At 47.4% G+C, this 17,103-nt stretch overlaps 1 protein-coding gene across 1 annotated transcript in view; it reads left to right on the top strand.

Annotated features, from left to right (window-relative positions):
- The window catches only part of TCP11L1 (t-complex 11 like 1), a 969,080-nt gene that overhangs the window by 233,227 nt on the left and 718,750 nt on the right, over positions 1–17,103 (top strand). The window contains exon 4 of the mRNA XM_044059530.1: positions 10,029–10,149. Coding sequence (XP_043915465.1) covers positions 10,029–10,149 — 121 coding nt within the window. The remainder of the gene's footprint in view (positions 1–10,028; positions 10,150–17,103) is intronic.

Genomic DNA, 17,103 nt, shown 5'->3' with positions numbered 1-17,103 from the left:
GCAATTGGCAGTCCAAAACCCGTACTGAGGACGAGTTAGTGCTCTTGAAGGCTTTTGGGTCTCAACCTTCCCCTTCTTGGGTGTCTCTGCCTTATGATGAGCTCATGGAGCTGATCTCTCATAAGGTGTGGGAGTCACCGGAGGCCATAGAACCTGTCCCTCGGAAGCTGAATAGGTTCATCTCTGCCCCAGTGGACAAAGCCTTTTTGACCAAAGGAGTGCCTGTTGATGCCATGGTGGTAGCTGCAGCCACCAAAAAGGAAGTGTCTGAAACATCCGCATCTATCCATCCTCCTAACAGAGATTCTAGGCTCATGGATAGTTATGGAAAACGCATGATCTGAAGTAGGAGATTCATTTGTCTGCAACCTGTGGGTTATGGATCCGATATCGGATCCGAACCGGCATGGTTTACCAGCTATGGATCCAAGCTCTCAGCTCCTCCCCTCACCCGTAATGCCCTGCTCTACCCTCATGACCTCAGATCTAGTTTGCCGCGCATGGTGACCAGATTGTTTTTTCCAGCTCTCCAGCTAAGTGATATATTCAGTCTTTAAATTAGTCAAATTTAAAATTTTTTTGGTTAATTTGTGTGAAAGTGTAGGTTTCCCTCTTGTATTTTACCTTTTTTTTTTTTTAGAGTTTAATCTTAATTTTATATCCCTCCCCTCGCTGGTAGCGTAGTGTGTGTGTTGGGCCTGTGAGTGATTTTTGTTATTTAGTTACTTTACTTTAGTTCTAGTAACTTTTATTTGTTAGCTTGGGATGTCTGAGCAGCCCAAGGCTATTTTCTCAAAGTGCTCCGAGTGTGGCCATAAGCTTTCCCCAGCTGATGGCCACACTCGGTGTGTTAGATGCCTGGGGGTTGAACACCTCACATCTGGATGTTCCATTTGTGCAGGGTTCAACCCCAGGGCATTGAAGGAGCGGAGGTCCAAACTTGTTTTGGCGGGCCTCTTGCCGCCAGACTCGGCTCTGACCTCCGCTCCTTCGGGGGTAACCGTCTCCACGGTTATTCCCTCCCCGGCTCCCCCTCCTCCTCCTGGGACTCAACCTCCCGTTTCTGGTTCGGAGGAGAGGGATGCTAGGAAAAAGGACCGGAGGGAGAAGCACCATAAGCGGCGGGCCGAGACCTATGTTTCGGTCCCGCCAGCCAAGCGGGCTTCTCCCCCGGCCCCCTTGTCTGCTGGATCTCCTCCTCCTCGGCTCCGGTCTCCAGTGTGTTTTTCACCGGGACCTGAGGAGGAGGAGACCCGATCTCCGTTGAGGCTATTGAGGAGGCACTCAAGGCCTACCTCGGTAGCCTCGTCGAGATCAACGTACAGCCTATCGGATGCTGATCTGGACCGGATGATGAGAAAGTTCATCCAGGCCCAGATGCAGATGCGAGTGCTCTTGCCTCCCCCCCCCCCCCCTTGGGGGGGGGGAGCTCGACCCCCTTTTTCAAGCCCATTGCTCCTTCTCCGACCCGCTACCCGGGTTCGGAGCAGTTGGAGCCGAGCAGCTTCGGAGCCGGGGGTGGGTCGGCGCCGATAGTACTTGGTACTTCGGATCCGACCTCTCGGAGCCTGGATCCGAGCTTCGGATCCGGGGGGATCAGTGCTCCTTCGGCACAGTCTGTGTCGGAGCGCACTGTCCCTTCGGATCAGAGTGCTTCGGCGCCGGCTCCGATCCACTCTTCGGATCAGAGGGGGAGCCGATTGTCGGATCCTTTGGTCGAGGTCGGCTCCCCTTCGGCGTTTGATGTAGTGGAGAGGGCCCTGTTGAGGGTCTCCGGACCCCCGGCACTTGTTTCGGCTCTGTCCCGCGCTCCCTCTGCACTGGGTCAGGCTTCCACCATCCGGCCCTTGGGACAGCCCGCTTCTGTGCCCCAAGCTGCTCCCCTGGAACAGGTTGCTGCTTGCGAGGAGTCCTCTGACAGCCCCCAGAGGATGTTCCTCGCAAGCATACGTGCAAAAGGAGGCACATTGACTCCCCCGAGTCTCTCACGGAAGACACGGATTTGGAGGAAGGGAAAGGCTCCCCACGGTCACCCCCCGAGGATGTCTCATTTGGAGACATCATGGAAATGCTCCGTATAAGGGGGGGGGTCTGCCCCCAAGTCTTCCTCGGACGAGTCCGTGTTCTTGGAGGCATTTGAAGCGGACCCGTCTACCTCTTGGGTGTCCCCTCCTGCCGACCCCCTGGTGGACCTCATTACCACCAGGGCGTGGAAGGAACCGGACACCGTGGAGCCGATCCCTAAGAGGCCCGACAGGATCCTCAGTCCACTGTCTGACTGTGCCCATTGGAGTAAGGGGCCTCCGGTAGATGCCATGTTGACGGCGGCGGCCACCAAGAGGGAACTTGCTCAGGAGAGTCCCTCAGTCCATCCCCCGAGCAAGGAGTCTCGGATGATGGACCGCTTGGGGAAGCGGATGTTTAGTTCAGCGACCTTCTCGGTAAGGGCGCTGAACTACTTGGCACACGTTATTAGGATGCAGCCTGATCTCATTAAAGAATACGCTGCATCTCCCCCAGAGTCCATGTCGGAGGAGGACAAAGTGCTGCACTCCACCCGCATGGCCACTCTTAGATCAGTTACCAATACCTCTATGCGGCTACTCTCCCATGCTACGGAAGGCGCCGCTAGAGCCGCAGGGGCAGGTCTAGTCACTAGACGTCAGGCCTGGCTCCGTCATTGCGATTTCTCTGAGCCCTTCAAAGCATCATTTGCGAACGCCCCCTTTGATGGTTCTGCCCTCTTTGGCAAAACCGTTCGCGACACCTTGACCCAGAGCGAGAAGGACGGGAAGACGCTGTCTGCCGTCGGAATCTGCTTCTCTGCACCCCAGAGGCCCTATTCTAGGAACCAAAAGGGTCAGAAGAAGATGTGGTTCGGAAGTCGCAGCAATCCCAGCCTGCTCCGGACAACCAGTCCTTCCGTGGCAGAGGAGGACAGGGAGGACGCCGCCCTAGAGGCAGAGGGGCTCCCAGGAACTTCGGGTCCAGAGAACCCTTCTCTGAACGGCCCGCGCAGCAACCCTGAGGGTTGCCCGGCTGCTCCACTCTGGAGGCAGTCGGGAACGTTGGGCACCTAGCGGCATGGGAGTCCATAACATCAGACCGCTGGGTTCTCCAGATCATATCCAGAGGATACCGTATCCCTTTTCGTCACTTACCAAAAATTGAAGTCCCTCCCAGACGTTCCACCCGGTCAACGGGAGGCCGCTTTGGCAGAAATTGGCCATCTGCTAAAGAAAAGAGCCATCCAGCCCGTCCCCCCAGACCAGATCGGATCAGGGTTCTACTCCAGGTTCTTTTTAGTGCCAAAAAAGACGGGGGATCTAAGACCAATTTTAGACCTTTCTCTCTTGAACCTGGCAGTTCCCAAGGAAAAATTCCGAATGGTCACTCTACAATCTATTCTCCCCCTTCTGGGAGAAAATCACTGGATGTGCTCTATAGACCTCAAAGATGCGTACTACCACATCCTAATGGACAGGCGCTCCAGGAGGTTTCTCCGCTTCCGGCTGGGAGCCAGTCACTACCAGTTCCGGTCCTTCCCTTTGGTCTCACCACAGCCCCCAGGGTGTTCACCAAAGTATTAGCAGTGGTAGCGGCCCACCTGAGGTTTCAGGGGGTGCAGGTCTTCCCCTACCTGGACGACTGGCTCCTTACCGCCCCAACAAGGCATCTACTACTTTTGGCGCGAGACTCCTTTCTCCATCTTGCTCCCAATCTGGGCATCACTATAAATACGAAGAAATCCAACCTAGCGCCCACACAGCTCTTAGATTTTATAGGGGCCAGGTTAGACACAAGGAGTTTAAAAGCCTTCCTCACTGCGGACAGAGTTCAAAATCTGCAGCTCCAGGTGCGGCCCATTCTCCACTCAAGTTCTGTTCCGGCGGAGTTGGTCCTGAGGGCTCTAGGGTCCATGGCGTCTGCTATAGCACTTCTTCCTCTCGCCAGGCTCAATATGCACATCCTCCAGTGGACTCTCTTAGTACAGTGGTCGTACCTTGCTCTTCCTATGCATCATCCCATTGCGATAAGCAAGGCTTGCAAGCGGTCCCTCCTGTGGTGGCTTCACTCCCCAGATCTCCACGGAGGCCACCCATTTTGTGCTTCTCCCCCTCTCGCCACGGTGACCACGGACGCCTCCCGCCTCGGGTGGGGGGGGGGGCATTTTGTGGGCCGGACCGTCCAAGGCACGTGGGACGATTCAGAGACCTTACTGCATATCAACGTTCTAGAGATGAGAGCAGTGCTCTTAGCGTTGCTAGCACTTCAGGACTTTCTTCCCTTGGGAACAATTGCGATTCAATCAGACAACATGTCGGTTGTCTGGTATATCAACAAGCAAGGAGGAACGAGGTCTTACCCTCTTTGTCGAGAAGCCATGAGAGTTTGGGAATGGGCAATCTCCACCAACCGCTTTCTATTAACAACGCACATTCCGGGTCGGTCCAACATCCTGGCGGACAAGCTCAGTCACACCATTCTGACCCCTTACGAGTGGTCTCTCAACTCTCAAGTAGCAGAACGCATATTCGCACGGTGGGGAACTCCTTCATGCGATCTTTTTGCCTCTCCCTCAAACACCAAGTGCGACAGTTTTTTCGCTCTGATACCTCCTCCAGCAGGTTCCCCAAGAGACGCTCTGGTGCATGCTTGGCCACCCGGTCTTCTGTATGCTTATCCACCCTTGCCTCTGATGCTCCAAGTTCTTCAGAAAGCCTCTCGGGTGGGTTGCAGAATGATTCTCATTGCTCCGTTTTGGCCTCGACAGATCTGGTTCCCCTTCCTAAGGTCTCACTCGGTGAATCCCCCTTGGATTCTAGATCCCATTCGGATCTCATATCTCATCCATCCTGCCTATCTCCTCGAACCTGGACAACCTGAAGCTGACCGCTTGGCTGCTCCAGTTCCACTCTTGATCAGGACTCCCGGTATTTCGTCCCCTGTTAAGGCAATCCTGGTGGCAGCTCATAAACCGTCCACTAGGAAAGTCTACCGTAGCAAGTGGAAACTGTTTTCTTTGTGGGCGGAGCGGCAAGGCCTGAACCCCTTCACAGTTCCTCTCCCTTTAGTGCTTGATTTCTTAACCACTCTGTTTAACGATGGTGCCAGCAGTTCCACAGTCAAAGTACAACTTGGCAATTTCACATTATCACATTGGTCATGACTCCAGTCCACTCATGTCAGCCAAGTTGTGTAAAATTTTTCTTAAAGGTACTTTCCTTCTCAGGCCCCCTGTAAAACAAGCGGTTCCTCCTGGGACCTTTCCCTAGTTCTCCAGGCCTTGACCGCCCCTTCCAACCAGCCGCCACGGTAGATCTAAAATTCTTGTCATTCAAGACTGCCTTCTTAGTAGCCATTACATCGGCCAAGAGAGTTTCAGAGCTCCAAGCATTATCAGCTAAACCTCCTTACTTGGTCTTTCATCCGGACCGTGTTTACCTCAGGACCAACCCGTCCTTTCTTCCTAAAGTAGCTTCTGAAGCAAACATTAATCAATCCATTAACCTCCCTGTTTTCTTTCCTAAATATGAAAACAAAGGTGAATACAAGCTTCACTCCTTAGATGTTCACAGGCAACTTAGATTTTATCTAAACAGAACGGCTGGTCATAGGCAATCCGACCAGTTGTTCATTTCCTTTGCTAAATTTAATTTGGGCAAGCCAATTTCTAAAGTCTCTCTGTCTCGCTGGATTTCACAATGTATCTTATTGGCTTATCAAGCTTCAGGAAGGCCCGCACTGGAGGGTGTACACGCCCATTCAACCCGGTCAGTCTCTACCTCGGCAGCCTTTAAGGCTAGGATTCCTCTAGATGATATTTGTGCAGCAGCCACGTGGGCTTCATCTCATACTTTTATTTCCCACTACAAGTTGGATCTTGCATCTAGGGGTAGAGCATCCTTTGGCTCCGGTGCTCGGAATATCCTTCCATGATGGCCCCAAGATTCAGGTAGCTGGGGACTCTGTCCCACAGGTTGCAGACAATGAATCTCCTACTTCAGATTTAGAAGTTATGTACTCACCATAACGTTCCATCTGAGTAGGTGTATTCATTTGTCTGCAACCATCCCGCCCTCCTATCCCCCTGGCCTTTCAGTTTCCTGCATATGGTGTGTTGCCCTTTTCAGGGTGTTCTTGCTGTTGGCAAACTCGATCTGAGGTCATGAGGGTAGAGCAGGGCATTATGGGTGAGGGGAGGAGCTGAGAGCTTGGATCCATAGCTGGTAAACCATGCCGGTTCGGATCCGATATCGGATCCATAACCCACAGGTTGCAGACAAATGAATACACCTACTCAGATGGAACGTTATGGTGAGTACATAACTTCTAATTTAGTTCAGCGACTTTTTCTCTGCGATCGCTGAACTATTTAACCCATTTCACGAGACTACAAAGAGATCTCCTGCAAGAGCTAGGAGATACTCTCCAGGGTACAGTAGCTGCAGGGGTTGCCGAAAAGTCAACACACAGATCTCTACCCTAAACTCTGTTGTGAACTTGTCCATGCATCTCATATCTTATGCAGCTGATGGTTCGAGTAGAGCCGCTTGTTCAGGCATTGCTCTGCGGAGACCAGCCTGGCTGCATCTCTGTTCCTTTGCAGAGCCCTTTAAATCTTCCTTTATCAACACCCCACTTGATGGCTCATCACTGTTTGGGCCTAAAGTAAAGGAAACTTTAACCAGGTGTGAGCAGGAAGGCAAGACCCCATCTGCCGTTGGAGTCAGTTTTTCTACCCGTACTCTGCCCTATCCCAAGGGCGGAAAAATGTTGTTCCGAAAAGCACAGGGAGACTTTCAGGGCACATGTGGAGAAACCCCCCTGTAGAGGCAGAGGAGGGGGTTATAACGGAAGGCGCTGCCCGTGTGGCAAAGGGGGGTCCGCAGCAACAGGATGACAGAAGCCAGTTCTCTTTTCAGCCCTACCAGTGCTCCTGAAAGGAGGCCCGGCTGTCCGGCTCTGGAGGTGGTCGGGGGGTCGCTTATCTTTATACCCAGAAGCCTGGCTAAACATAACGTCGGATACATGGGTATAATGCATCATTTCCAGAGGATATTTCATACCGTTCTCTTCCCCTCCCACTCCTGTAAACAGAATCCCAGATGTTTCACCCAGTCTTGGGGAACAAGGAATCGTTGAGATCCACAAATTGCCTGACAAAGAGTCATCCAATCAGTCCCCATCCAATCAGTCCCAGCAGACCAAGTTGGATTCGGAACTTACTCAAGATTCTTTTTGGTACCAAAGAAAACAGGGGACTGGAGACCTATCTTAGACCTCAGTAGTCTCAACCAATTCGTAAAGAAAGAGAAGTTCCGAATGGTCACGCTTCAGTCCATTCCTTCCCTTCCTAGGGAAAGGCGATTGGATGTGCTCCATAGATCTCAAGGATGCGTACTATCACATAAAGATGAACAGACGCTCCAGGGATCACCTGCGTTTCCAGCTAGGAGCCAATCATTACCAGTTTCGAGCTCTGCCCTTTGGTCTCACTACAGCCCCCAGAGTGTTCACCAAATGCATGGCAGTGGTCACGGCTCACCTGAGGCGTCTAGGATTCTAGGTGTTTCCATACCTAGACGATTGGCTCCTCACCGCTACCACCAGGCATCAATTGACTCAGGCAATGCAATATACTCTGACACTGCCATCAATTAGGCATTACAATCAACTTCGAAAAGGCATAACTCCATTGCAGCATACCGTTTTTATAGGAGCAGAGTTAGATACCTCAACCACCACTCTAAGTCTTCCAATCGAAAGAGTCTCACTTCTTCGTCAACACGTCAACTCACTGGTATCAAAGAACAACGCTACAGCAACAGAGGTCTTGAAGATGCTAGATTTGATGGCAATCCTGGCTGTACCACTCGCAAGGATGCATTTGCAAATCCTTCAATGGCTCCTCTTCGCTCAGTGGTCTTACCAAAAGCTACCGATGCACCACATGATTCTCATCACAGATTCTTGCAAGAGAGACCTTCGGTGGTGGTTGATGTCTCTTCATGTCACAATCGGAAGACCCTTTGTCCCCCCCCAGTAGCCACTTTGACCGCGGATGCTTCCCTGATAGGGTGGGGGAGGCATTTTCAGGGAAAGACTGCCCAAGGCACTTGGACGGATCAAGAGTCACATCTGCATATCAGTGTTCTGGAGTTGAGAGTGGTACTTCTGGCGTTGCAGTACTTTCAGGACTCTCTTCCTCTAGGGACAATTGCAGTTCAGACGGACATGTCAGTGGTCTGGTACTTGAACAAGCAAGGCAGAACCAAGTCTTACCCCCTTTGTTGAGAAGCCCTCCGGGTATGGCAATGGGCTGTGTCATCCCAGCATTTTCTGTTAGCAATGCACATCCCGGGGAAATCCAATGTGATAGTGGACAAGCTGAGCAGGGCAATACTGTTGCCTCATGAGTGGTCTCTCCACCAACGAGTTTCGGGTTTGATTTTCTGCAAATGGGACCAGCCTTGCTGTGACCTCTTTGCCAGTCACATCAATATCAAATGCAGAAGCTACTTTGCCCTAATACCACCTCCAGAACATTCCCCAAGAGATGCACCCATACTCTATTGGCCCCTGGGTCCCCTATATGCATTCCCACCTATTCCATTGATACCAAGGGTTTTACAGAAAGCAAAATCACTGGGAAGGACAGTTATCCTCATAGCCCCCTACTGGCCTCGACAGATTTGGTTCCCCCTTCCTTCACCATCATCTGCTGGAGGATCCATGGATCCTGGACCCAGTTCCGGACCTTCTGACACACCCGTCAGGGGACCTCCATCCTTCACTACAGTCCCTAAAGCTGACTGCTTGGCTAATCCACTTCCCGTAATTGCCAGGCTTCATTCACTCTCGGATGATACAAGACAAAACCTTTTGTCTCCTCACAAGCCATCCACCAGGAAACTATACTGCAGTAAGTGGAACAGGTTCTCAATTTGGGCCAATATACAGAAAATCGACCCTTTCCGAGATCCTCTATCGTCCATTTTAGAATTTTTGACAAAGATTTTTAAGGAAGGCACAACAGCTGCCACAGTTCGAGTCCAGTTAGCCGCCATATCAAATTTCCACCTTGGATTCGATGGGTTGAACGTTATGGGGCCGTAAGTTATCTAGGGCTTTTCTTAAAGGTGTTTTTCATATGAGACCTCCTGTCAAAATCCCTTATTCTCCCTGGAATTTGAATTTTATGCTGTCTCAAATAATTCTCCTCTCCTTGAAACCAGCATCTTCTTGTGATCTCAAATATTTGTCCTGGAAGACTATATTTCTAGTGGCCATTACTTCTGCCCGCAGAGTGTCAGAACTTCAAGCATTATCCATCAGACCTCCTTACATGATTTTCCATGCTGATAGAGTAGCTCTCAGAACAAACACCACCTTTTTGCCTAAAGTCTGTTCTGAATCAAATATCAGTCAGGTCATTGAGTTGCCAGTCTTTTTTCCCAACCACTCTAATAAATTGGAATACATGCTGCATAAACTTGATGTACACAGACGGCTCAGATTTTATCTTGATAGAACTAATAGAATAAACGTTGAGATTTAACAAATTCACATAAAGAAGTTATGTACTCACCATAACGTTCCATGTGAGTTGTTTATCTCACCTTTATTCTCACGTCCCACCCTTTTTCCCCCTCCTGGCTGACAGTTTACTTAGAGTCTAGTACCATCCTGGTTATTCAATGCTTCCTTGTAGAAAAAGAAAAAAAGGTATATATACTCGCAGCAAACAAGATCTGAGGTAATTCCAGCAGTGCATTGTGGGATAAGAGGCTTGGTCTCGAGCTACTGGCAAACCTTGAGCTTTTGCTATAGGCTGTGAAGGAGCTGAGGATCGGCTCCGAACCCATCAGTGAGAATAAAGGCGAGATAAACAACTCACATGGAACGTTATGGTGAGTACACAACTTCTTTTTTATGTAGTTTTAATACATATAGTTACACATGAACTTAAGGGGTGTAGATATATATTCATTACCTTAAGTAACATTTTTATGATTTATCAACAGTTTGGAAAAACGAGTACGTGATATTATGCGCAAAGCGTTTTGGGATTGCTTGGAAGCCCAGCTAAATGAAAATCCACCAGAGTATGACCATGCAGTTAAACTTTTGGAAGAAATTAAAGAGGTTAGCTACTTGTTTATCTTTAATAAAATGTGTTCTTATACCGAATAGCTATCTGATTCAAATGTACCTTTGTGGTTCTGTCACAGACTTGTAATTCTGCTGCATATTTATTAGGTTTGTAATTTTATAATGTAAATCTATTATTGTATTTTTTTTCTAATGTCTGTTTTCATTTTCTGAAAACAATAGCCATTGTAGAAGGTCTGAAGATGATGTTTGTGTTATGGACCCCCTGTTATGATCCCCTTATTTCATTTTTATTTTATTTTATTGAGGTGTAATCAGACCATGCATCATAAAACATTTAAGACTGTGTAATTCTTATGGAATGCCTCTCACTCTCTGTACTGAAGATGAGGTAAAGCTTTGATTTGGCGGTGCATAGCTATTTTTTATATTAAATAAGCATGTTTGCTTATTGTTTTTTTACATTGTACTTGAGAAATTTAAGAGATGGATTCCAGAAAAATTGCACGTCCTAATACAGTTTTTCCTCCTTTTTTCCAGTAGTTATCAAATTTTGGATATAACCAATTCCTTCTTAATTCCACCACTCTGAAAATAAGCAGTGCCTAAACGTTTATCACCCCTATAACAGTAATGCCAAGTACAGTGCGTTGTAAATCCAGAGATGAAACTGCAGTATGTTGCAACCTGCAGATGGCAGGGTCTGTAACTGTTGTGGGGTTTCTGATGCTAGTGCACTCCAAGAAAGTGTCTGCATGAGCTGCTGTTTCTATCTGACATCTGAACTTTCTGGATTTTTGTCAAGCTTTAACCCAGTACAGTCCTTTTGATTTCTGAATTACCTATGCTGATACACTACCTGTGACTAGAAACAAGGAGTAAATTTGGGTTTGTGGAGCTTACTGCTTGCACTGTTAATTATTTTAGTGAACCATAATCTTTTTTTGTATGGGACTGATTAAAGAGGCAAAATCATAAAAAAACATGTTCTGTAGCATATCTAGTTCTAAAGGCCATGTCTAATAACTCCACAAAGGTCATTGTACCACTTTCTACCTTAGTCGTCAACCTTTTATTAAATACAGTGGCCTTCAAACAAGACACCTTAAATAATTTGAAAAGGGATAGTGATTCTTTAGTAGCGGAATTGTAGGGTTGGAAAACTGAACTGTTCAAACAGGTTACAGGAACTATCACCATATTCTGTGATTTAAGTTTGTTAATGTAGTGACCTCTCTCTGGTCTATAAGGGGATGTCTGAGCCAGTTTTGCCCAAAAGGCTGTGCCTGGGATGCACGACTGGGGTGCTAACACCATATCAGGAAATTTAATACTAAAAATAAATACCAGTAGTAGAAAAAATCATGTGACGGATGTATTACACAGTGCCTTTCAGGATTATGGAATAAGCTTTGCTTTGTATTCAGAAGCTCATTAGGCCAGTCATCGAATATCATGCCCCCTTTGGCATGTGTCTGTCTAGACACATGCAACAACAGAGTCAACTCTTAGGGGTGTATTGTCAGTGTGGTAGGTCCCTGGGTAGCTGACTTCCCAAGGATGCAGTAATGCATTTTTTAGCATTTAGTTTCAGTCCATGATTTTGGCATCAGTTATTTATTAGAGACAAACCTTCCTGCAGGGTGGCTAAGTAAGATCTTCTCCCTACTACCATTACCAAGGAAACCTCACTTACCCCTATTTAAAAGAGAACTCAAAAAGTACCTCTCATCTCATTGTCTGTGTTCTTGTTATAAACCTAACAACTTCACTAATAGATGTCTTGCTGCACAACATGCTGTTTAGCCAAGTATCTATGCCTCATAGCATTTGAATGTTTAAGCATTGTGAATTATGAGATCTGATTGTATTCTATGTTCACATTTTCTGATACGTCTCTGCCAATCAGATGAAAGTCTGCACATTGTGTATATTGATATCTGCCTGTATTCTTTGTCTATATTTTTCTAAACATGTCTGCCTGAGTTTATCACTCAGTGATGTATGTACTGTCTCTTTTTTGGTATGCGGAGCTTTTCTCCCCGGGCCTGCTGAAAATGGACATATATCTGGTCGGACTATCCCGGTCAACAAATGTAAAATAAAATAAAAATAAATAAAATACGTCATTTGAAGATTCAGTAACTACTCCTAGCTTGCAGTCATCTGCACACTTAGGCAGCCAGAGCCCTTTGCTATTGGCTTTTACTTCAAAAAATTAGATGCCAAACAGGAAAGGTCCCAGCACAGAATCCTGGGGAACTCTACTGGTGACGGGTCTGTTTGTGGAGGTACTATCGGTGAGACATTTGCCAATTCAGCAGGTGACATAGTGGTTTATTCACAGTTCATTTAGCTTTTCTACTATACTCGTGTGGGTAATTGTGGCAAAAGCTTGAGCCAGTTTGAGGTATGAGGTGGGCACAGTTTTGCCTTCATCCATTGCTTTGGTAACCTTTTCAAAAACATCTATCAGGTTGAATATGCACAACCTACCTTTGAATCCATACTGAGCCGAGTCCAGTGTTTAGAATTTCCCTATGTCCTAATTGATTAATTCCATGATAATATAAACTTGAAAGCCAAAAATTCCATGATAAGTCTTTCCTTGGCATTGCATATGAGGCTGGGTCAGACTTACAGGTCTGTAATTGCCCGGGTCTATGGAAGGCCTTTCCTTATGCAGGGGAATGACTGCAGCTGTTCTCCATCCACTTGGTACAAAACCTGTATGGAGGCTGTGATAGAACAGTGTTGTCAAGGGTGTGGCTAAATTGTGCTTCATGTTATTTAACATGCATCCAGGAATAGTGTCAAGACCCATCAATACAGTATGTTTAGCTTTTGATAGCGCTTTTAGGACTTGGTCTTGTGTGCTAGCTGAAGGTGAACCACTTTCAGGCATATCTTGAGGGACAGACGGAGGGGAGAGAGGGATAAAGTTGGAGCTAAATTTATCGGCCAGGCCAGTAGGTTTGCTATGTCTTCAACCACAGTCTGGGTAACATCTTTCGCAGTCAGCTCAGTGCATTGCTGCATTGTGCTTTTGAGATTATGAACATAGTTAAAAACTGCCTTGTGATTATGTTTGGCTTGAGTAGCTATTTTAGCCTCAAACATGGCTTTGGTGGATTTTGTTAAGCTCCTGAGTTGTTTATTTCAGTGATAAGGGCTCTAACAGTCTGAGAATTACTCTTACTTTTTGTCAAAATAATTTTCTTTTTATTAGAAAGCTTGCTGATACTATGGTTCCACCATGTGGGTTTGTTTCTAGGGTTTGCCCTGCACTTCTTACTATGGGGGAACATTTCTGCATATTCAGTGGAGTTAACTGGGTTTGGTGGTTGTTTGAAGCTTGCCAGTGTATCACTCAGAAGTAGGTAGTTTGTCTTAAAAAAATTTCTAAAGGTACCTTGGATGAACGGGATCTCTAGTCTCAGTTTTATTTCAAAAGAGACTGCTTTATGTTCAGACCTAACAAGTGATGAAGATGCACAAGGGATGGTGCAAGATGCTCTTGTAATAGTAGGGACGAGATCCAAGATTTTTTTTCCCCCAGTGGATACTCTAATTGCTCCAGGGAATTTGTATTGACAAAGTCCAGGAATCTCTGTGCTTGTGCACTAGTGGTGGTGTAGGTTTCCCAGTCTATAGTTGGATAGTTTAGATCACCTTGGAAAATGATATTGGGTTTAATACTGATGATTCTAGTTAATGTAGATGTGCATTGTAGCTTTTTTTTTCTTTTTTTTGCCATAGAGGGTGTTCTTTAGCTAGCTGATATATGGTCCAGGAACTTTACTGTGGTTATGTGGACATGAAGAAGCTCTAGTGCATCATGTTGCATTACCAGCTGTGATGCGAGTCTCTTTTGGATGTAGATCGACAATTCCACCTTTTTTCCCTTCCAGAGCAGTAACTGGTCTAAACTTGTGGAAGCCGTTGCAGCCCTGCACAGCTGGAGTGCTCTCTGCTATTTTAAACCATGTGCCAGTCCAGTGCACAGACATCTGCGTCTTCTAGGGTGAGAAGGGCATATGGGGAGTGGAGGTTTTGTTTGGGCCCCTGGCATTGATCAGTAACACGATCATATTTTCCTTTGCTTGTTTTGATGATAGGTGTAATCAGGCTGGCATTGCCTAAAAAAAGATACTATGGGAATGGGAAATGTTTTTTCCAGTAATTGAAACCCTACAGGGGACAGATGCAGGCCATCCCCGGTGAAGCAGCTTGGTCTGTCGATCATATCCTCCCAGACTGACAAATATTGGACCTCTTTTGAATGACACAAAAAGCTAAGCCAGTTATTTGAAGTCGGCTAATTTTTGCTCATATTGTGGCATCATCCTTGGAGAAGGTAGAATGCTGCTCAATGCTAGGCTATTACCTGCCTTGGGCGCACAGTCTGAGAACTCCATGTCTCTTTTCATATAATCTAATGTGGTACACCTCAAGTTATTGACATTGGTATGAACTATGACAGAGTCTTACTGGTACTTGTTGCTCAAATGTTGCAGCATGAAAATAGGAGTACAAATGAGTAATTAACACCTAGGAACCCACAGTGGGCCACTGACAACAGCTAACAAGGCTGCTAGCAGCTACCTGCAAAACAGGAAAGGGGAGGTGCCGTACTGCAAAGAAAACAGAACTGTCACTGCAGAACAAAGCAAAATTGCAGTAGACCAGCTACAAAACACATTTCACTACACTTTCCTGGGTAGGGAAAGTGCAAAACAAGAAAGCCGGCAGCTGGATGCATGCCTGTCAATGGGAGGGGATTTGGGTTGAAAAGTGAAATAAAGGGCAACAGATAAATCACGGTAGGCAAGCATAATTAAACACCAAAGGCCCCACAATTGCAGTACTCTCTGTAAAACCCATAATTAAGATACCCTGCAACTGGAATTGCACATACACACCCAATGACATCAGCAGCATCCAAAGCATAATAGTGTAAAGTGTGAAAGCACCTCACACACACTTCTGTATTCCCAAACACTCTGCACCATCGGTGTAAACACACAGGGAACTTTTAAAATGTACGTTAGGGGCTGCCATAGCTTTGATTCATCAGCATGTGTTGGAGACTGGAGGTGGTGTGGAAGATGATGCTGACATGGAGGAGACGCTTGTTCAGACCAAGGGTAACCTACCAGGGGCTAAATGATCTGGAGATAGTAGAGTGTTACAGGGTGGACAAGGACACCATACAGCAACTTGTTGAGCTGTGCCGGCCACCCCTCAGAACAAGAAATAACAGAGGGGAACCCATCCCAGTGGGCACAAAGGTATGTGTAAGCTTGAGAATACTAGCCACAGGTACCTTCCAGAGGCCAACTGGGGATATCCTGGGGGGGGGTCTCACAGGCATCAGCATCCAGGGTACTCCACCAATTCCTGGATGCCATGTTACCACATGCCAATGAGCACATATACTTCCCCCGAATGCAGGAGGAGTTGGCCAGCAATATGCATCTCTTCCACCGTGTGGCAGAATACCCAGAGGTACTGGGTGCAATAGACTGCATGCACATACACATCGTCACCACCCGGTGAGCAGGGTAGGCGCTACATAAACTGCAAGGGATACCCCTCCAACTGCCAGGTCGTGTGCAATGCCCAGGGCATTATCATGGATGTGTCTGCTGGCAGTCCTGGAAGCTGTCACAACTCCCACATCTGGCATGCCTCACAGCTGTATTAGGTATTTGCTGGGGGGGGGGGGGCATCCCATATGGCCACCTGGTGGGGGATGCTGGCTATGCACTGGAACCGTGGATGAAGACTCCCATCAGAAATGCACCCATGCAAGAACGCCATAATGAGGCACACACACAAACCAGAATCATCATAGAGCTTGTGTTTGGGATGCTGAAATCACGGTTTCGTTGCTTTGACATATCTGGTGGAGCCTTGCAGTACTCTCCAGGCACGTGTGCCCACATCTTCATAGTGTGTGCCATGCTACACATTATGATCCTGTGGAAACAGCTGCAGCAGGGACAGAATGGTGAAGGCCCTTGCAACCCACCACCATTGCCAAGGACCCCACAGGCACAGAGGTACTCGGACCACGAACACTTTGAGCCAGCCCCAGTAGGCAGATGGAGGTGTGCCCAGTATGCCCATGCCTTGGCAAAGAGGGAACGTATAGCACCCACACTGACAGTGTAGGCACCTATGGACTGACACCCTTCACCACCTGCGAACACAGTAAACGTGGATGGCACACACACAAGACCACCTGTAAATTGTCGTGTATAGGTGTTCTACTGTGTGCATCCTACAGAGGCAGCCCTTAACTATTGCACACACAACCGCTATTGGCACAAGGTACGTCAACACCTGAACAGTAAATTAAGCTATCAGCATGTGCTGATACTGTATGCATAGGTTCATAGGTACATAGTTAGGTACTTGGCTAACTGCCCAAGGCCATTCATACGCCTAGCTGAAATGTGTCAGCTGTTGCCACCCTATTGATTAATTAACTGTCCCTCTGTGGAGCAGAGCCAATTGCAGGATCCCTGGGGTGTACCCACTGTTCCCCATCCAGTCTGCAAGGTGTCCCTGGAGTGTTAGTGAGAGGCTCCGTATAATGTAATCAGGGATGTAGTTCCAAAGCATGGGGAGTACCTGTGACAGGAATCTGTCACTCCAACATCTTCCAGTTATGGTTGTGGCAAGGTTTAGCTCATTACAGTGTGTGGCTCACTGTGACATGGATTCCCATAGGTGAAGCATATCCATTAATCCCGACTTGGACATGGCTTTGTTGGGCAGCAAAGATCATCTCTGAGTAAATGAGATGCCACTGAGTAATGCAAGAGTTCATGCAGTCTGCCAGCATAGGACACATGTCTGAGGCCAGTAATGCTGTTGGCGAGGTATGTTCATAGACCCTCCAGCTGTTGGATATGTCTTCTGAGGTACATCCCAAATGGGTTATACTTGATGATGGGATTGATGAGTGACGAATAAAGG

Source organism: Protopterus annectens, chromosome 17.part0, assembly GCF_019279795.1.
Source record: "Protopterus annectens isolate FY-2018-M chromosome 17.part0, PAN1.0, whole genome shotgun sequence".
In the NCBI taxonomy this organism is placed as follows: Eukaryota; Metazoa; Chordata; order Ceratodontiformes; family Protopteridae; genus Protopterus; species Protopterus annectens.
The sequence above is the reverse complement of the archived record's forward strand: the minus strand, read 5'-3'. Positions and strand labels throughout refer to the sequence as shown.